This window comes from Trichoderma breve, chromosome 5 (assembly GCF_028502605.1).
Source record: "Trichoderma breve strain T069 chromosome 5, whole genome shotgun sequence".
NCBI lineage: Eukaryota > Fungi > Ascomycota > Sordariomycetes > Hypocreales > Hypocreaceae > Trichoderma > Trichoderma breve.
In genome coordinates, this window is record NC_079236.1 from 4,008,087 (window position 1) to 4,024,587 (window position 16,501).

The 16,501-nt window shown below is 46.8% G+C and overlaps 8 protein-coding genes across 8 annotated transcripts; 3 read left to right on the forward strand and 5 right to left on the reverse strand.

The window, feature by feature from the left end:
- Nucleotides 1-556: 556 nt before the first annotated feature.
- T069G_08846 (fungal specific transcription factor domain-containing protein) lies at nucleotides 557-2,440 on the reverse strand (the record flags this gene model as incomplete). The annotated part of the gene is made up of 4 exons (XM_056176056.1): nucleotides 557-962; nucleotides 1,029-2,302; nucleotides 2,348-2,375; nucleotides 2,427-2,440. The coding sequence occupies 4 exons, from the start codon at nucleotides 2,438-2,440 to the stop codon at nucleotides 557-559; spliced, it is 1,722 nt and encodes a 573-aa protein (XP_056027005.1).
- Nucleotides 2,441-3,261: 821 nt separating this feature from the next.
- Nucleotides 3,262-4,482, forward strand: T069G_08847 (FAD binding domain-containing protein; the record flags this gene model as incomplete). The annotated part of the gene is made up of 2 exons (XM_056176057.1): nucleotides 3,262-3,783; nucleotides 3,844-4,482. 2 exons carry the CDS (start codon nucleotides 3,262-3,264, stop codon nucleotides 4,480-4,482), a joined length of 1,161 nt encoding a protein of 386 aa, XP_056027006.1.
- A 221-nt stretch (nucleotides 4,483-4,703) lies between these two features.
- On the reverse strand, nucleotides 4,704-5,970 carry T069G_08848 (taurine catabolism dioxygenase tauD, tfdA family domain-containing protein; the record flags this gene model as incomplete). Its single annotated transcript, XM_056176058.1, has 3 exons — nucleotides 4,704-5,242; nucleotides 5,296-5,634; nucleotides 5,700-5,970. The coding sequence occupies 3 exons, from the start codon at nucleotides 5,968-5,970 to the stop codon at nucleotides 4,704-4,706; spliced, it is 1,149 nt and encodes a 382-aa protein (XP_056027007.1).
- Nucleotides 5,971-7,649: 1,679 nt separating this feature from the next.
- On the forward strand, nucleotides 7,650-8,372 carry T069G_08849 (uncharacterized protein; the record flags this gene model as incomplete). The annotated part of the gene is made up of 1 exon (XM_056176059.1): nucleotides 7,650-8,372. One exon carries the CDS (start codon nucleotides 7,650-7,652, stop codon nucleotides 8,370-8,372), a length of 723 nt encoding a protein of 240 aa, XP_056027008.1.
- A 518-nt stretch (nucleotides 8,373-8,890) lies between these two features.
- T069G_08850 (enoyl-(Acyl carrier protein) reductase domain-containing protein) lies at nucleotides 8,891-9,906 on the reverse strand (the record flags this gene model as incomplete). The annotated part of the gene is made up of 4 exons (XM_056176060.1): nucleotides 8,891-9,069; nucleotides 9,148-9,249; nucleotides 9,300-9,532; nucleotides 9,608-9,906. The coding sequence occupies 4 exons, from the start codon at nucleotides 9,904-9,906 to the stop codon at nucleotides 8,891-8,893; spliced, it is 813 nt and encodes a 270-aa protein (XP_056027009.1).
- Nucleotides 9,907-10,273: 367 nt separating this feature from the next.
- On the reverse strand, nucleotides 10,274-12,347 carry T069G_08851 (fungal zn(2)-Cys(6) binuclear cluster domain-containing protein; the record flags this gene model as incomplete). The annotated part of the gene is made up of 5 exons (XM_056176061.1): nucleotides 10,274-11,094; nucleotides 11,149-11,654; nucleotides 11,705-12,002; nucleotides 12,063-12,274; nucleotides 12,328-12,347. 5 exons carry the CDS (start codon nucleotides 12,345-12,347, stop codon nucleotides 10,274-10,276), a joined length of 1,857 nt encoding a protein of 618 aa, XP_056027010.1.
- Nucleotides 12,348-13,328: 981 nt separating this feature from the next.
- On the forward strand, nucleotides 13,329-15,229 carry T069G_08852 (flavin-binding monooxygenase-like domain-containing protein; the record flags this gene model as incomplete). The annotated part of the gene is made up of 5 exons (XM_056176062.1): nucleotides 13,329-13,496; nucleotides 13,557-13,935; nucleotides 13,997-14,114; nucleotides 14,175-14,562; nucleotides 14,627-15,229. The coding sequence occupies 5 exons, from the start codon at nucleotides 13,329-13,331 to the stop codon at nucleotides 15,227-15,229; spliced, it is 1,656 nt and encodes a 551-aa protein (XP_056027011.1).
- A 385-nt stretch (nucleotides 15,230-15,614) lies between these two features.
- Nucleotides 15,615-16,453, reverse strand: T069G_08853 (carbonic anhydrase domain-containing protein; the record flags this gene model as incomplete). The annotated part of the gene is made up of 6 exons (XM_056176063.1): nucleotides 15,615-15,753; nucleotides 15,817-15,940; nucleotides 15,997-16,116; nucleotides 16,176-16,232; nucleotides 16,286-16,362; nucleotides 16,413-16,453. The coding sequence occupies 6 exons, from the start codon at nucleotides 16,451-16,453 to the stop codon at nucleotides 15,615-15,617; spliced, it is 558 nt and encodes a 185-aa protein (XP_056027012.1).
- Between the last annotated feature and the right edge of the window lie 48 nt (nucleotides 16,454-16,501).

Sequence of the window (16,501 nt, forward strand, 5' to 3'; positions counted from 1 at the left end):
GTTTTCCCTTTTCTGTTTTTGTTTCTGAGGACCCATGGTATATGCAGTACCATCGCTCGTCAACGCTCAACTCATGCATGCATCATATGTACTTTTAATGGCAACAATGTAGTCCATTGTTTTGCCATTTGAATCACTACAGCTATTATCCGGCATCGAACAGGCCAACAGCAGCGATTGGCCATCTTTCATAACAACACTGTCACCTACGTGGGGAGCAAAATCTGCAGTGTAATTGGGGACAATCACCTTTATTCCCGAATAAGCTACAGCAGCGACCGAAATGAGCGTCCGCTTTTGCCAATGTAAAGATACCGCGCTGCCTTCTCTCACCACAAAAGATGGCGAATAAGGTGGTTTAGGGCGGCGTATGGCTATACGTCAAAGGTTGTTCGCGGAATTGCAACCACTGCGCAGATAACAAAGGGGTGTGATGAGAACGTAAGCTTCAAGCTCATTCATCAGGAAGATTTCTTGACTACTGAGTCATTGATAGTATGGAGAGTTTTGATAAGTCTGCTGCTCAAGAGGTGCATGGGGTTCGCAGTAGCATTGCTCAATTGATTTTGGAATCGGCGAGGAAAAGATCCCATTGGTCCCAGTTGATGGTTTGATACGCCCTGTTATCTGCGCTGACGTCCCCAGCCAGCAGAGAATCCAGGTCTATGTCTTCCATAGCATAGTTATATTCAGCTTCGCTGCCGTGCTCATTGACATGCTCGAATCGTTGATTTTGACCACCGGCATCCCCGTGTTGCGCAGCGTCTTCCTGGCTGGATATCGTGCTGTCCTTAAGACCTATTGATGCGGTAGTGGCCTCCGAGCAGGCTTGTATTTTGATCTTCTCCACCTCTTGTTGCTGCAGTAGCTTCAAAATAAACGCCGGCGTCTGTAGAGCATAAACACCATTACGCTGCAGCCTGTGAGCATCGTATGCTTTCAGACAGAGACTGCGCACGGCTCTGTGGATGGGCTTTCTCGAGTCGGAGAACATGCTCATATTATTCTCAAACGTGTTCGCAACCAGCCTCCACGCTTTCTCGGCATCCGGCGTAGACGGATTGGCTCGGAGGCTATCGAGCACGTGGATGAAAGCAGGCCATTGCATGGTAAACGCTGCGTGCCATGCAAACTTGTTCAGCGAGGGGTTTGACTGCAGCATGTCACGCTGCTCTAGAAGCCTGATACTGACTTCCCACACCCATTGACGCTCAAATGGTGGCGCCTGGTTGATGCTGGTCCATCTGCGTGGGTGGTGTGTCATGAAGCGAAGGGTGTCTATCGCAGCCCGTGCCATCAGCATCGACATGAGCTGCAGCGGCTGCGAAGGATCGCAGCGCCGAAGGTATTTCTTTTCCAGATGCTCTTCTATTTCCTTTACACCCTGATCCGTCTCCGCCTTATCACCTCCGGATGCGAAATCCTGATCCCACTGGCTCAGACTCTTGCCTTGATGACGAAACTTGGCAACGCGGGCGTCGGCAAACCAGAGTAGGTCGTATCTTATAGCGAGAAACGTCATGTCCGTCAAACTTCCCGACTCTACCGGCGAGACAGGCATTCCCGGATAGAGCTCAATGTCGTTGATGTTGGTGGGACGCCTTGGGGAGTCGCTGCTCAGGCCAACATCTCGAAACTTGGGAAGGCCGCACAGTTCAGCATTCTGTAGATCTTGCGCTTTCAGAAACCACCAGATGCGTCGCCGCAGCTCTGTTTCAAATGGTGGCAGCCCAAGAAGTGTCCCATCGCGATCAAGGCCCATGCCGTTGGCTAGGCGAACCGCCACACCTGTCAAGGTCCAAAGGGCACGCGGCTCGTACATGTCTCGGGCTGAGATGATGTGAATGACCAATGCCTGGAGAACTACAAGGCTAGCTGTGCTCATGAAGTTGGCTCGAGATAATGCTGCCTTCGTAGCAGTCATTAACCTAGATCGCAGAGACTTTCGAGGCTCGTGAAGTCGTTCCTTACACTCAACGTCGCTCAGTGACATAACGGCGGCGCTGTAGATGGCAAACATGAGTGCCTCAAAGCTCCGCGAGACCGTATCTATTTCATTTGCAGCCTCATGGAAAGCCTTTTCTAATGTAGGAATATGCACAACTTTGGAGAGAGGATCAACGTTTTCCACAAAAGTGCGCCATAGTTCATGTATCTGTTGAGGTGGTGGATGAAGGAGTTTGGTGCGAGATGTCGGTGGACCGCCAAGCACAAAACTAAAGTCATCATTGAGAGTTTCTGCATTACTCGAGTCGTCTGAACTCCTTCGCAGAGCATCCTCGGGGTCGTGAAACTTATGATACTGTTAGCAAGCAACCCAAGCACGATTCGCGGCAGGAACACTCACTTCTTCCACAACTCTTGACCACAAGCTACTACGTGGGAACTCAGCAGATATATCTAAATTATTGGAGGTCTAAACTCACTTATCAATCAACATTGACTGCCCTCGTCCTTGGATAACTTGAGTTTTGCTGACACTCCCGCTCGGCTTTGATGAGCTCAATTGTGAGCCGCGAATTTCCCGACTCGGCAGATGACTCGGTGAATCAGCATCAGGAGGATTGGATGATTCTTTCGGGTTGTGGCCTTGCGCTTGAAGGCGTGTTTGCGGGTATTCGCGCCCATCTATCAAAGGTCCAGCTGCCCCGGGTCGACGTCTTCTCCGAGGAGGCGGCGGAGGTTGAAACACGCACTCGGCTCCATGCTTGACACACGCGGCGCATGGTATATGCCTGTCACATTTTACTTTCCGCCGAGCGCAGCGAACGCAAGCAAAAGTTGGCTTGCTGGGAACGCTCAAAGGTGGATTGCGTGCAGTTCCCATGGCTTCCGATTAGGCGGAGAGAAAGTATGATATGGATCCCTCGTTGTAAAGCTAATCCCCTATTCCCTGCCGATCCACAGTTAGTAGTTATGTCGGCGTGCTGAGTGCTGTCAGGACGAATGCTAATGAAACAGAGATGAAGAGATAGAGATGAGATGAATCAACCATGTCGGTATCAATATTTCATTTGCACGGTAGCTCGGGCCTTAGTGGGCTCGGGTCTTAGTGACTCGGTCCCGAATGTTTCGGCCCCGAGTGCCGCATCACCCAAGGTGGGTTTGCAAAGCCGGAAGCCTGTTGGACATCATATAGGTAGAGCCGCTTGGATAAGAAAAAGAAAAGTATATCAAGCATGCTTCACTAAGGCTTTAGAATAATCTTCACTCGTACAGTAACCCTTCTTCCCCCAAACTTCACGTATTTGTCGCTGCACAATGAAAAATGCCATTGCCATCATCGGGGCCGGCCCTTGCGGCCTCACTCTTGCCCGCCTCCTCCACCGCAAGAATATCCCCTTCACCGTCTACGAAAAAGAAGAGTCAGCGGCGACACTAGTATCTAGTGGCTCACTTGATATACGCAAAGAAACAGGCCAGCTTGCTCTTCGGGAGGCTGCTTTGTACAATGCGTTTGCTCAGAAGGCAAGATGGGAGGACGATCGGGTTACCTTTTTTGACTCCCATGGAGAGCTGTTGCATCAAGCTACTGGCGAGGCAGAAGATGGACAAGACGGCTTGAAGACTGGTGGAAAGCCCGAGATTGACCGCAGGAGCTTACGAGACATTCTTCTGGAGTCAATCCCGCAAAGCCAAATAGTGTGGTCTCATCGTCTGACAAAGTTAAGTTTCGACGGCGACAACTCGTCTCCCATCCTGCATTTTTCCAATGGCAACACAGTTGGTGGATTCTCGCTCGTTGTCGGGGCGGATGGGGCCTGGAGCAAAGTACGAGCTGCGGTACGGCTGTCACCACTTCCTCGACATTAAGAGCTAGACGTTTTTAACAAATAGTTATAGATCACCTCTACGAAGCCACAATATGCAGGAAGTACCTTTATCGAAACTCGCATACAGGAAAGCAGCTTGTTGCACAAGACGCTGACGGACAAAATCGGTCATGGCATAGCTCTGTTTCTAGCAGGGCCAAGCCGTATGATCATTCAACGACAAGGCGATAACTCATACAGGATCTATTTTGGCATCACTGCCCCCGAGCACTTTGTTGGCACGTCTATGGACTTGAACAACCCCCAAGCCACTCGCGATATGCTTTTGTCCTCTTTCTTCAAAGGCTGGGCTGAGGATTTAAGAGATTATATTCGAAACGCGGAGAATTTCCGTAGCTGGCCGCTGTATCAACTTCCTGCAGAAGACTTTGGTTGGAACTCGGTACCAGGTGTGACTTTGGCGGGAGACGCTGCGCATTTATCGGTACCCAATGGGGAGGGTGTCAATCTCGCCATGAAGGATGCCCTAGAACTCGTTGCTAAGATTGAAGAAAACGGACTGGAGCATATAAATAAGGCGGTAGAGGAATACGAGAGGGATATGTTGAAACGCGGCAAAGATCACATCAAGGCCGGTGAGGAGATGGATCGACTCATGACGCATCCTGAGGGAGCGAAGGCTGTTGTGAAGGCTTTTGCTGAGAGCTAATCCTATTTACAAATAGAAATAGCCACCCTACGCCATAAAACTGGTCAGTCCGGAAAGACTTTCGTTATAATGAAAATCGGACACAAATTTTGGTTTCTACTGTATCCCGCTCATGTCACAAGCACACCATGAGAATTATTTAGTTCAATTGTTAGAATTCGTCTGTATTAACATCATATGGATCTTATCATCGAACAATTTCCATTGCGTGATTCATTCTCTCATACCTTTCCAGATGCAATGGCTTCTCTGCGGCTCACGCTTTGAGGGTCAAAGTAAGGCTTCTCGCCCAAGCTCACAGACCGAGATCCGGTCCGCTCGCCAAGTCCCTGATGAAGGTAATCTGGCGTGGCGGCGTGGTAGACGCTGCGGTTATCCCAGATGGCCAGGTCGTTGACATTTTGCCAGCGGTTTCGGACCTGTAGATCATGGTTTTCGACAATCAATCGTACGAACCAGTCCAAGAAATACTTGGATTCTTCTTCAGAAAGACCGTGAATATGCTGGACGTGATGGCCAACAGCGAAGACACTCTTCCACCCAGTAACAGGGTTGGTACGAATGACGGGGTGGATGGCTTCAAGAACATCGCCAATGTTCTCGGGGGCTCCTCGAGGAGTGGAAAAGAGGGAAAACCCGTTGTGATCAGCAGCCTCTTTGAAGCCGGGCTGTGCGTAGTAGGCTGTTAAGCCATCAAAGAACTTCTGCAGTGGCTTGGAGATGCGATCATAAAGCTCATATCCGGAAGCCCAGAGTGTATCTAAGAATGTCCATTAGCCTCTATATCACTAAGAGCTTGTTCAGCATGCGTACCTCCTCCCGTTGTTGGCAGCTCCGTCAATCTCAGCAGAGCATAATCACTGGGGATGGGTTCAAAAGTGATATCGGAGTGCCATTGTGACTTTTGGCTCTGGCGCTTGTTAGTCTTCAGAAAGCGGTCTGCATAAATCTTCTTGGCCTGCTCCGAAGAAATGACGCTGATTTCATTGTCCTCAACACCGTGGTCCCGAGCACCATTGTTAACTGGGTGAATGTGCAGCCCAGATGTCTTTGGCTTTCCACTGAGCTCGCCAAGACGCTGTACGAGCTCCTTCTGAAGGTCGTTGGTGATGTTGTCTTGCTTGCGGAAGAAAACGACACCTCTTTGGGACACTTGCGACTTTGTAAGCGAATGGGAGATAGAATGAGATGGGAGTAGGGGCTTCTTAAAATCGTACCTGTGATGGCCAAATCTCTCAGCAATTCGTCTGAGTTTGGTGCCCTTAGCCACTCAGCTAGATCGACATCGACAAATTCCTTTCCAATCACTGGTGTGACTTCAAACTGCTTGAATTGGTCAAGTGCTCCGCTCAGCTTCAAGGGCTCCCGATGGCCCGTCTCAAGGGCTGGCTCGGTTTGATCCTTGAGGCTTGCAGCAGGCTTCTGCTTGAGGTTTTCGGTGACTTGAGTCACAGCCTCTGTGACGGTTTCTGTGACGGATGGTGCCATTTTAACAGATATCAAGAGGAAATATGCTACGTTTGGATGTGGATTATAAGACTTGAACCACGTTGCCAATGTTCCGATGAGTTAGAAGGCGAGAATGCGTCACTTATTATATACGACAATGAGTTATATAGTTCTTACCCAGTGTAGTAATGTCATTTGTTATTCAATTGTGCAACACTGCCTATAATTACATCATTCTTATCCCCTGATATTGCGCATGTCTTATCATATATTGATTGGTAAGATCTTTTCATATCACGCATCCTAGCATCGCGTGTAGCAGCTGAACTACGGAAGTCGGCTGCCAAGGCCAGCGATTTTCGCAGCAAATCTCTCTGTGGTCACTCTATTTCTCTGTACGGACTTACGGCTTATCGGCGTTGCCTCATATCAATGATAAAAGATGGTGTCTTCCCCGCGATTGCGTGCCGAACTGCAGTTTGACGCGATCCTAGTGCGAGATCACGAACGTACCATCGCGCAATTCGGCGGATCATTACGACATATCGATAGCGAGTATATAAAGACCAAACCAGCAATTTGAGATGATGGTAAAGGTAACTTCAACACCAGAAGTCTTCAATTGCCTTATGTGGCTAATAGTCATGAAAACCTCTATTGTGCGGAGATTTGGCGTCAAATAATTTGTCAACAGCTTATTTTCCTACCAGCAATATTCCGATTCTAAATTAGAAAAGGGTTGGTAATGAGATGTAAGTTATATTTGGCAGCTGTACGAAGCATCTATTCATCGCATGACTACTTGTAAGTATTTGAAGAGAGAGACTCAGTGCTGGCCCAAGGACTGTTTGCCACTCTCAAATTGCTTGTGGTATATGAATGTCAGTCACGACTCCGTGAGCATGCTGGAGCGTTAAAACATTTGACCGTCGCACAATTCTTAGTGGCGTCTATGTCACATGATGATAATATTGTTTATTTGAACAATCGAAACATGTTTCTTGTATGTGGAATAAATTAGTGCCTCCCAAATTTTGAAGCCTGCAGCAAGCCTCAAGTGATGACACATTCGTTCATAGTGCGATAATAAGAGCACCCTTTAGTCTACTATTGTACGCCCGCCTATGCGCTATCATACATAGTTAATACCCGCTTAATTATGGCAGGTTCCGCAAAAGTTGCTTGTCGCATGCCCAATAGGAAAAGTTCAATTGTTTGTTATAAATAATTTTGGCGCTTGGACTGAAAATTCATTTGTCTTTATTCCGGAGCATTCTAAGCCGGTGTCGGTCGCCACTCTTGTCAACGCTAATCGAACCACTGTTGCTAAATTTAGTGTTTCTTTCAACCAACAGATCGTGGATGGATCTCAAGCCAACATATTTTCGCACCCATTGAGTTAGCAGAAGGCGGTGTTGGTGGATAGGCACGAGGCTGGAGCTACGGAAAGGCAGGATCCGAGCTGTTGGGCGAGAAATAGTCTTCTAAAAATGTTTATTGTCATGAGGCTGTAGTGGCAATATGAGGAATGAAGTCCGGCTTCAGTGATATATAAAACCTTCAATGTTCTACACTCAGAGACAGAATATCCTCATCACCTCATTCAACTCATTACACACTTATCCATCACACCAGGCTGCACAAGCATCATCAATTATATCCCACAAACTTCATATTCATCTACATAGTCAACACTTATCTCCCTTCACACATACAACATGAAGTCGTTCTTGACCACCGTTGGCTCAGTTGCCGTTCTCCTGGCCTCAGCCAGCGCTCTTCCTACAACCAACCTCCCACGCCAGGATGGAAGCTGTTTCATCCAGTTAAAGAATGGCGATGGTGATGCATCCGTCGGTGCGAGCATTCCGGCCAACACCCTCTTTTCCACCGCCAACAATCGGCAAGTCGACGCTGGTGTGAATGCGCAAGCCGTTACATCTGGATGCGTCTGTCAGGCGTTCAGCGATGCTGCTGGTACAATTAAACTTGGCGGGATTTTTGACGATCATACGCTGGTCAGTTTTACCGACGCATCCAACGGAGGAGTTGATTCGCAGCTCGATCAAGCGGTTCCAATCGGCTCTTTCTGTTGTGTTACTACTCCCAACACAGTGCCTGTCTGCTCTGGTTCTGGCTCTGGTGCTCCTCCTCCTCCTCCTCCTCCCACCCAGACCGTGCGTGTTCAGATCAACTCAGCAGATGATTCAGCGAGGCAGATTGAGGTCCCAGCAGATGGTTCGCCCTTCGCTGCCTCTTTCAGCATTGCCAACTCTGTAGAGATTGTTGATATTGAGGGCTCTAGCCATGTCACTTGCCAGGCATTCTCTGACGCAAATGGCGTTGTCGCGGTTGGAAGCCCCTTTGGAATCGATGAGGTATCCCTCAACGGCGGCGCAGCTATTAGCATACTCTCGATCCGCTGCAAACCTTCATACTAAGGTGGCCACTTTTTCTAGCTGTACCTTTCTCAAGAGTATAGAAGTTATAGATTGGTTATGGGTATAGAATGGATATTGGTATGTTTTAGGGCTTATTTGCTTCTTATATAGATGGACGGAACATAATGTATAGGTGATGCATGTTCGGAGTTTGTTATGGTATCTATTGTTAATGATATTTTATCTCTCTTCCATTAAGGAATCTCTAGTGACATGATTTTATACGGTACTTCAGTGGCAATTTCTAGGAAACTCTTGGTCAATTTGAAACCCATCAATGACCGAATACTGGTCGCTTTTTTGACATTGTTGTACATTGTTGTACATTGTTCTGTCTACTTGGATTCAATGTCATGACATGATAAGTAAAGGCCTTCCTCTATTTCTAATAAAATAGGATCAATGCATCAATGCATCAGCTATATCAACTCATGTCTAAAGTGAGGGTCTATACACTGTGCCTGAATCATTTGCTTGATGGCATCATCATACACTGAATCCATAACTCGATAGACCCATTATTGCGCCGTGAATCCGCCATCCACTGGTAGCATAGCGCCTGTAATCCATCGAGACTCACTGCTTGCGAGGAAAATAGCAGCTCCAGTTATATCATCCGGCATACCGATACCATGCAGCGGATGGCGCCGTCTAATCTCCTCGGCATCGTGAACCTGGGTCGTGTTCACAAAGATGGCTGTTGCGGTATCTAGCGGAAACTGTATTAGCAACTAATTGATGGATTCACATAAATGTGTAAATTTGCATTACTTACATCCAGGACAAATGGCATTGCAATGAATGCCATCTTCAGCATAGTCCATCGCGATCTGCCTTGTTAGATTCGCGACCGCTCCTTTAGAAGCTGCGTAGCATGCTGCCAACATCGTTAGTCTTTGTTCTATATCGCAAAGAAAATAGTCTTACGTATATATCCACCGCCAACTAGGCCAAAGATAGAAGAGATGTTGATAATCCAGCCACGATCTCCGGAAGCGAACTTGTCTTGAGAAAGCATTTGACCAGTAACATACTTGCTAGCCAGGAAGACTGATTTGGTATTGACTGCCATAGTTATATCCCACCAATTCTCCGGTGTTTCGTGAATCTTGAGAGCTTTCTTTCCAGCTTCGATAGAAATTCCAGCGTTGTTGACCAATCTATGGAACTGGTTAGTTATGACATGTTTATAATTGAAGTTAACTGTCTAAAGACAAGAGGTTTCATCTTCTTACACATCTATGCGACCATACTCTGCGACTGTCGCCTTCACCATTGCCTCTACTTCAGCGGCATTGCTCACATCTGCCTTGATGAACAACGCTCGCCCCCCATTTTGCCGTATTAGAGCATCAGTGTCGATTGCCCGTTCAGTCTCAACTTCTTGTCGAGCATCAGGTTTCAAGTCAACACAGACAAGAAATGCACCCTCGCGAGCATACGCCAACGAAATAGCTCGTCCAAGTCCTGAAGATGATCCGGTGACGATACAGACTTTGTTGAGTAGACGCTGGGATGACGTTGTTTCTGCCATTTTGATCGAGTGAGTTTGGGAAAATGTTGCTGCACCCTCTCCTTGCAAGATTGTTCGCTGGTTATCTTATATACTAAAACTCTACATAAAGAGCTTTCTGAGAGTTTGCATGTATAATGTTTTCTAATAATCTGATTGCTTAATTTTTAACAAATTCAGCTATGTTGCCCGCATCATAGGCAGATGCAGCTAGTCGGAAGCCTTTCCCTTTAGACTCGGCTTACTTTCCACCGTAGATTATTAGCGTAGGCAGGTGAACCGAAGCAATTACATTACATACGAGGTGCGTGTATCCGCGATGCGCTTTTGTCTCGTTTAATTGAATGGTCTTTTCAATAGTTCTTTTAGCTATAATTGTCTACATATTTTAGCTAAAGATCCATTCTGGATCTTTATCACTACTCCGCCTAGCCAACAAATCTGTAATTCGCGAAGCATGGTGGCTTGTCGTCCATCCAAGGTCTCGTTCAATGCTGGACAAAAGCCCGAGCACCACCTGAAGGTCTTGCGAATCGGTAAATACTTGTCCCGCTACAAAGAGAGCTTGCACAGAGTGCACGCGCACCGAATCCGGAGGGTTTGTTAGGCTGATGCCGCAAATTTCCCGAGCGTGGCGGAGAGCCTCACGCTCACTTTGTCGATACGAGTCTAGACGCGCAGAAACGGACGATCGTACTGCGGTGGACTCTTGAGGCTGATTTGTTAGTAACAAAATGCAGGCCATGTGATAGCTCTGCATTGTTGCGGCACATATCGGCGCTTCGTACCATATCTTCTCAAAGTTTAGAGGGCAACTCTCTTCCTCCTCTTCAACCGCTCCAGTCATTTCAGCACCAGTGGTTCGGGCACTCGGGTTGAAGCTGGCTGGAAGGCTACAACGCCAGTTTTGAAGCTCTCTAATGAGGATATTCCATCTCTCCAGCAGCTGCTCTTGTGTTACACCGACTAGGGGTCGCTGCCCTGGCGGAAGAGCATAGTGCTTAGGATCTAGGGCATCTCCAGCGGCAATGTGGTTCGCAATTTTACCCAGCAGCCAGACCAGTTCATTACTTCTTGCATCCTCTTCAACATCAGCAGCGTTTGAGATGTAAAAGGGCATCAGTGATCCATGTTCGTCAGTGACAAGACCTGCATTTTGCCATAGACGAATATCTTTCAAATCCAGTCGCGTCTGCGTCTCACTTATGACTGCTAAGAATTAGGACCGTCAATTTAAAGTAAGTAATATGCAAATAAACTTACAGGAGCAGAGCAAATCTTGTCTAGCCAGGCTCCAGAATATCGGTCCCGACACAGGAGCCCTCGGAATTGAGATGGGGGAGCCCAGAATTAACTCGGCATCCGGTCTTGGGCTGAATAGCGGTAGAGCGCTGAGATGGGCACTCCAAGCTGTGCCTGGGGCGTCCATCAGCTCATACGTGCATAGTATTGTTATAGAAGCAAATAATTCTTCTTTATCGGCATCGTCTGTTTCAAAAGCTCCTAGATTGATAGCGATTTTGAGATGCTTTATAGCATAACCATAATGTTTAGCAGATTGATAATGCCAGTCAACTCTGTCATCAAACGGAGACAAGAGAATACGTCTCTCATCTGAAAGCTCTCCATATCGTCGAGTCATATTTGTTTGACAGTGCCCCAGGTGCTTGGCCGCGAGAGCACACACGGCGGATTTCAACAAGGGTTTTGTGGCTGCCATGACTGTTACCTTGTGTGAGAAGTAGGCTCCAGTATCAAAAGTATCCATCCTAACCTATTAGTACTTAGATTATTCAAGGAGTTGTTATTCTGCCCTCACCATTGTCCAGGTCCTTCTTTGAAGTGTCGCAGTAATCGCAAGGTCAAGATATTGTCATGCGAATCATCATTTGATCGAGGTATAGCCAGGGGTTCATCCCCATTTAGAGTTCTTGAGAAGTGTGTGAGATTATCTCCATCCCTATCTGATGTTTCATCCTTGCCGGTATGAGGCGTTTGCGTTGTCTCGTCGTCTAGGTTGTGTGCCACTGAGTGATCCAGGTTCTCCAAGTCACACTCAGGCAAAGATGGGGAATCGTAATCATATGGATCCTCAATATTGATGAAAGTGACTAGGCCTAATGTTAGAGAACTGTAACTTAATTGATGGATAGGATGTTTTCTGTGGATTTGCTTACGACGTCTGGGGATGCTCAGCCATGTTTGATTGTCATCAAACGGTTCGCGAGTGTCTACGCTGTTCTTTAATTTCCCATTCAATAGTACACTACTGTCAAAACTGCGAAAGACTGCTCTTTCGACGTAGCGACAATCGCGTGAGCTCTTGGTACAATTTTGACACACTGGCCTCTCTTCATCGCACTTGAGTTTTCGATGCCGGCAAGTGACGCTATGGTTACACTTTAGACAAATGCTCCAATAATGGGTCTTGCACGTACTTACCAACCACTGTACGAACGCATACTTGCCCTGTTCCTAGCTTTTCCCATCCGTGTATTACTTTTTGGGAAATGAGTTGAAAACGCTGACCAATTCGAGGGCATCGATGCCGACGAAGGATATGATGGGTGAAGATGGCGATAGCTTTGTGTATGAGGAAGGTTTATGGCAACTAAGCCGAGACGCCCTTGGCCTTTAAGTCTGTCTCAGGTCCAGAGACCAGAGCTAAGAATTTGCCTTTTCGAACTAAAATAATGGAGTGAATTCTTGTTATGGGGAAGGGTAATGTTTGCACATGGCCAACCAAATCCAATGTGTTAGACAGGCGAGGCGACAGAAAATCTGCATTAGCTGTCTCCCATTGAGGAATCGCTCCATATAATTTGTTACGAAATGCGTTGCAATGCCAACATCCTCGCCTCACTTGCTTTAAACAGCCATTGCAACCCACAATCTCCATCTTCTCCACCGGCGTCTAGGCATCATGACACTAGCGGGCAGCCACTTCATTAGCCGAGCCTGCAGTGCTACCGAAATATCCATGATGCGATATCGGATTGGCCCGGCTACGTTGCTAAATCTATCCGGCCTGCTCGGCATAGTTACCCGTTTTCGGTGATCCGAACACTGTGCAAGTGAGCCGTAGAAGTACTTTGCTTGATATTCAACATGACTGTACCTCAACCGCTTCATTATGCGGCGTTTCAGCTGGTAAGAATTGGAGTACAAGCCGGATCAATGGCTGCTTCTCTAGACATGGTCGGCTCACCTTCTTCCTACGGCAATAGAGGCACGCAGATCATCTAATACACTCTCTTTAAAGGTGACGCAATTGGGCCGCATACTTATGGTAATACTAAAACATAGATGTAAATGTGAATCACCATGTAAAGACATTTAATATAAGAATAGGGCATCTTCTTTGCCTAATCACTTCTTTCACATCGCCTCAATTTCTTGAATTACTGTTCATCAAGTCGATTGCCCAGTTCAAATTACCGAAAATGCCACAAACAACAGACATCCTCATCATTGGTGCGGGCATATCTGGGGTCGGTTTTGCCGTGCAATTAGTTCGGCAATTCGGAACCAGAAACTTCACACTCATTGAGAAATCCGATAATATTGGTGGGACATGGTGGGTAAACTCTTACCCCGGCTGCGGCTGCGATGTAAGTTTTTAATGTCTTTCTGCTGTTTCTTGAATAGATCTAACATGCAGTCCGGGGCAGGTTCCATCCCATTTCTTCTCCTATTCATTTGCGTTGAAGCCCAACTGGTCTCGAAGATTTGCTTTGCAATCTGAAATACATGAGTATTTCACCGAGGTAGCCGCTCAGTACGAAATTCACAAACATGTACAATTGGCATCTCTTGTCGAGAAGGCTTCTTGGGATGAGGCAATGGGAACTTGGAGCGTCATGGTTCGAGATCTTCAATCGTCAAAGATGACAGAATATCGCAGCAAAATTTTGATCTCAGCCGTCGGAACACTGTCTGTCCCGCAGAAATGCACCATTCCAGGCGCCTCAAGCTTCGAAGGGAACATGTTTCACACGGCGCAGTGGGACCACACGTTTAATTGGAAGGATAAAGAGCTTATTGTCGTTGGTAAGTCTCTCGTCCCCGTATCAGGTAGTTGATGGTTACATCCTCACACTCAAGATCATAGGAAATGGATGCTCTGCGACACAAATAATCCCAGAGATATCCTCCGGCCCTGGAGCGGCCAAAATGGTAACGCAGTTCTCTCGACAAGCACATTGGCTGGCTGAGCGCCCCAACCCAGAGTACTCTGCTTTGTTCAAGTGGACGATGAAATGGGTCCCTCTAGCAATGCGTCTCTACAGAGCCAAATTATACTGGGATCAAGAAAGAGACTTCAAAGGATTTGACATAGAGACTGGCGCGGAAATACGCAATGGCTGGTCAAAAGACGCCGCGGCCTACATTCGTGCTAATGCACCCGCAAAGTATCGAGATTTCCTTGTTCCCAAGACCGAAATCGGATGCAAAAGACGTGTCAACGATACCGGTTACCTCGCGAGTCTGCATCAGGAGAATGTCAACCTTATATATGACGATCCGATTGAAGAAATTGTGCCAACTGGAGTTCGCACAAAGTCCGGAAAGATTATCCCCGCGGATGCAATTGTACTTGCTCAGGGGTTTGAGACACAAAAGCCGTTTGGATCTCTGCAAATCTTTGGAGAAAGAGGAGTTAGCATCCTAGAGCATGTGAGTGCGAATCATGATTACCAATGATCATTACTATGGCATTTTCTAATATCTTTTAATCCAGTGGGATCGAGTGAGCGAGGGTGTCCCTTCTTCTTACTTGGGAACATGCCTGTCAGGGTTCCCAAATTTCTTCATCATGATGGGTCCCAATACCCTCAGCGGTCATCTTTCTGTTATCTATACTACGGAATGCCAAATCAATCTTGCACTGCGCATCATAAGGCCTATTTTGAATGCCATGCGCACCGATACATCAAGTTTGGTCGTTGGCCGGCCTTCTCGGGACATCGTTACCGTCAAGCCTTCAGCTGAGAAACGAGACATTGAAATGGTACAAGAAATGGCCAAAAAGCTCGTCTGGGCGTCGGGATGCACATCATGGTTCATTGACGGGAATACCAAGAGGAATACCATCATGTTTCCTGATTGGCAGTATAAGTTTTGGTTGAGAAGCATTTTCGTTGCTTGGGATGATTTCGCTTACCGCACCTCGGCAACGTTTCGCAAAGGAGCTGCGAAAGGACAGGCAGGAAATGGGATCTATTTGAATACTCTTATCGGCGGGCTCATTGGGCTTGGGGCTCTTTATCTTAACCGAGATCACGTTCACAATCATCTCGACACAGCAAAGAGTTTCGTTACGTCTTTATCAAAGTCAGCTTGAAGCTGACATAACAAATATCACGTCCTTTTTCATCTGTTATTCATTTTGCGATCAACAGAGTTTTAGGAAGAAAAAGAAGAATTAATTTAGAAAATAAAAGAGAATAAACTGCTCACTTCAGGTCTTATTGTATCATCAGCATGAGTTCAACTCCGAAGAGCAGATGTTTATGTATCTCCTCAACCATGATGTATACTACAGGATCACATTGCGTTTAAATTATTCCAAGGAAGGTAAAGGCACATATGCATATATTCCGGTAGAGGCCTTAGTCAAGTAGTAATAATGATGCACCAGCCGCCGACTTCAAACTCAAATAATGATTCGTCGTGTCAATCCAGCACTCTCTACTACCATCAGCAACTCGACCATTCTTCTTTCTGTACTAATTATTGATTGGCACAGCAACTAGTTTACCACTCTGGAGGTCGAAAATGTAAGCATGAACCCGCTCTTTCAACTCCTCTCTCACGAGTGGCGAATCCTTCAAGAATTTGATGTCCGTCTCAATGTTGTTTATGTGTCTATCGAGGTTAGAATCATCATGCCCAAAGATCGGTATTATCAGGTGATTGTGGCCAACTCACTGCTGCATATTCTTTGCAGAATAAGTGCCAAAGGCCATCTTATCAATCTCAGCTCCCAGTTCGGGACTCTTGGCTTTCAAAGCATCTTTAATGACATCGTCGGTAATATGAGTGCAGCCGCAGTCTTGGTTTCAATCGTTTAGAACAAGTAGACATTCACTGAAGGGTGTTTGTACTTACCGAAATGATGAATAATGACAATATCTTTAAGAGCTTGCCCACCCGTTAATGTGTCGACAAAGAGCAGCGACTGGATGCCAGTGGTAATTCTACCACCTGGGTTTCGGACCACAAACGCTTCTGTCGCAGTTATGTAAGAATATATTTGCTTCCAAACATTAAAGTGTGTGAAATCCTACCATCGCCTTTCATGCCGAGCAATGCTTCAGCCGATGCTCGAAAATCGATGCATGTAACTACAGAGTATTAGCAAGTAGTGTTGCGTGTCAAAAATATCAGACTTTCATACAGATCATAACAGAGGGTATCTCAAAACCAGGCTGACCGATGAGTGCTGCAGGCTTGTGCTGTGTCTCCGCATAGACGCTAGACTCGAGTCAGTTTCTGCAAAGTGAAGCCTTAACACCTTGGCTTACCGGTTTCCCTCAAGCAGCTCTGTCCAAGTTGGTGGTGCCATTTTTACTGGGTGTTTCGGAGAATGGTTGTAGTATGAATGCTTATAGAA